General features: G+C 35.3%; 1 protein-coding gene across 2 annotated transcripts in view; it reads right to left on the reverse strand.

The window, feature by feature from the left end:
- Positions 1–1,077: 1,077 nt before the first annotated feature.
- CNTLN (centlein) overlaps positions 1,078–3,375 on the reverse strand; it is a 319,321-nt gene continuing 317,023 nt past the window's right edge. Inside the window, exon 26 of one of the 2 annotated variants that reach the window (XM_003782868.2) lies at positions 1,078–2,406. In XM_003782868.2, coding sequence (XP_003782916.1) covers positions 2,305–2,406 — 102 coding nt within the window. In that variant the 3' untranslated portion in view covers positions 1,078–2,304. The remainder of the gene's footprint in view (positions 2,407–3,375) is intronic. The other variant, XM_012813233.1, reaches the window with a different exon arrangement.

A 3,375-nucleotide genomic window follows, 5' to 3' on the forward strand; every position in this document is an offset into this window, starting at 1 on the left:
GATATAAACATTCTAAACCAAATTTTAGAAAATTATACTTGATTTCTATTGTTGCAATCACAAATTACCAGGAACTTAGTGGCTTAAAACAGATAAAATTAGTTCTTGCACCATTCTAGGTGTCCAAAGTCATTCACTGGGTTAAAGTCAACGTGTTGAGAGGGCTGGTTCTTTCCAGGGGCTCTGGCAGAGAATGTTGCCTTGCCTTTCCCAGTCTCTAACAGCCACCGACATTCTTTGGCTCTTGGCCTTTTCCTCCATATCTAAAGCCAGTACCGTAGCATCTTCAAATTTCTCTGTGCCTCAGCTTCAGGGGGAACATAACTCTTTCTCTGACTCTAATTCCACCTGCCTCTCCTTCTTATAAGAACCCTTGAAGTTTCAATGGGCCCACGTGGATAATCCAAGATGATCTTCCCACTCAAGAACCTTGAGTTAGTCACATTTGCAAAGTTTCTTGCCATCCGCGGTAACAAATTCACAGTTTTCAGGGATAGAGAGGGGAACATCTTGAGGGGCCACTTTCAGCCTGCCATACTTCCTTTTTTTATACTGTCTTTGGTTCTAGTATCAAGATAATAGTCTGCAGTCTCATTTTCATCTTTGTAACAAATTTCTGCTGTGATGAGACATTACATTTTAAATTTAGTGATTTTTTTCCTTACTATTGCTTTCCTGTGAGTTGGAAATACTGTGGGAAGTACTTACTCTGATGATGTTACTATATGTTGCATTCTTTTAGCATAGGTATAGTGTCATCACATAATAAACACAACGCTTTGCCATATAATTCAGTAACAAAATAATCTACACTTCATTATGCCTTAAATGTGTGACATTTGATGGTCATTTCTGTCTTCTTTTCTTGTTTTGCTATGAATCGCACTGATATTTTAAAAAATTATAGCAAGGCAGCATGTGTGGCACCTGAAATGCTGTCAAGTTGTAACCATACTGTTGTGATCTGTCATGTGCCAGGCAGTGGTACAAAGTGACAAGAGCTCCACAGTCTCCACAATAAAACTCTACTGTAATGTGAAAGCAACCATAAACAATGCATAAAGGAATACACATCACTGTGTTCCAATAAAACTTTATTGATGGACACCAAAATTTAGATTTTATGTAATTTTCACATGCTAAAAAATATTATTATCTTCTTTTAAAAAATCATTTAATAATGTAAAAAGCATTCTTAGTTTGTAGGCCATACATAGCAGGTGACAGGACAGGTTTGGCCAATCCCCACATTATTTTCAGGGGGCCTACATTCGAAAGGGGGAGAAGGAGAAAACAGGAAAATTAGTAAGTGAACAGATAGACAATTTTGTGCTATAAGGAAATTAAACAGTAGTATGGCCAGAGAATGTGGCCCTGAGGGAGAGGGAAAGGGGAACTCAAATGACGAGAAGGAGGCAGCCATAAGGAAAGCAGGGCATGGAGTATTTTCATAACAGAGAATTCCAAGGGCAAATGTGGAAGGCAAGCATAAGTTTGGTGAATCAGAAGAACCAAAAAGGTATGGAAGGAACACAGCAAAGAGGTAAAATGAGGTGGGAATATTTACGAATCTAAATAAGGATGACATCACTGTTAAAAATGGAATTTTAGTTCAAAACAGTAGGAGTTTTGTTAGGTCTAGTCTGGGCTTGTGGTCTCTTGCTAATATTCCACGACCATGCAAAGTACAGTATTGTGAATTTAAAAGAGAGAGAAAAGATGTTTTTATTTTTGCCAAATAGTTTAGAAAAATGCAGTATCACCTATGTAATCCAATATGTCAATAAGAACAGATGAAATTGGATCACATGGTTTATTCCATTAAATGCTCATCCTTAAGTTACGATGCATTTCATATTTGCTTAAAATACAAACGTGCTGCTCACTGGATCATGTATGCCCATTTATAGCAATTTAATGTAAGAAGTCCACTTTTTTTACAACACTTAAAACATTAAGTTCTTAGTTCACACTTTCTTTTTTTATGCTCAAAGCGATTTGTTTGTGCTAAGCTAGTTCCAGTTTCTTTTAATTCACTGGAAGGAAAATTATTTTTAAGTTTTCATTGATTTGTGGCAATATTTGCATTCAACAAACAAATGCTACATGGTTTTGTCTTAAATGGCTATGCACTTAATTAGTTTCACTTATTCAGCAGTTCGTTTCAGAGACTTCTTATTTTAGTATTGAACCTAACTATTGATAGTTGGAGCAGAATACTGTATCAGGATTGCAATGAACATTTTTCCCAATCACACCACATAAAAAGTTTTCACATTTGAGATAAAGCTCTCTGTTTTAATATCATCTAATATCTTTCATAATTGTGAAATATACTTCAACTAGTTTCTTTTTTTCATTTATTTTCTCCAGTACTGCTTCTAGTAAAGATGTGGCAAAAGGAAGCTGTAAGAAAAACACAAATAAAACTATTATTAAAACTCTATATATTTTCTTCAGTTAAAAACATATACTAAATATCATTAAGCCATTAGAACTCAGCTATCTGCAACTCTGCACCCATAATGGTACACTACTGGGTCTCTTTTCAACTGATCTTGCTGGTTCGTGTAGGTAATTTTGTCTTTTCTAATAAAAATGATAAAAGAGCAGAGTAAAATGAAAAAAGATAAACGCCTTATTGAACAATTCATGGTTTACTGACCATGTTAATGATATAATCTGCAATACAAGCAACTAAGCCATTTATCTTCAATCAGCTGATCAATAGCAGGTTACAGTCATCTCTAGGGCACACAGGCCCACAGAAGTAGTACTGTATGCTCATTACTCATAAAAGAATGAGAGAGAACTATCAATACACTTGTCTGTGTTAGAGCCGAACATCTCAAGAGTTGTAAGGTAAGAACTTCAGAGGAGAAAAATGACAAAAGTATACCCATTGATTAAGTTGTTATAGAAAAGTTGTTTGGCATATCAAAGTGTAATACACATGTTGCAAACTGCTGAGTTTATGAAATATAGAGTACATTTTTACATTTCATAATTTATATAACTTTTCTGAAAACTTTTATTGTTCTCTCTTCTTCACTGGGTTGCCTGTAGAACTCCAACTCATATAAGACTGTTATGGGCAATAAGTAAATGAAAACATGAAATATTTTACCCCAATTATTTTCCATGGATGTACCAGCTTCCTTCATCCTTGTTCCCAAATACCTAGTTTCACATACGAGTTTTTTCTTAATTAAGATATTCATTAAGTCAATTTTGGACTTGTCCTTTGTATCAACCAAGGAAAGACTACTTTTCTTTCCCTGGTATATTCATGAGAATGCTTGTTATGCCTCTCCCTCACTAGAGGGAAGTAGCATCAGGCCCTTTTTTGCTGGGATGACCATTAACAGCATCACT

This window comes from Otolemur garnettii, unplaced genomic scaffold, assembly GCF_000181295.1.
Source record: "Otolemur garnettii isolate 467f Iridium unplaced genomic scaffold, OtoGar3 scaffold00006, whole genome shotgun sequence".
NCBI lineage: Eukaryota > Metazoa > Chordata > Mammalia > Primates > Galagidae > Otolemur > Otolemur garnettii.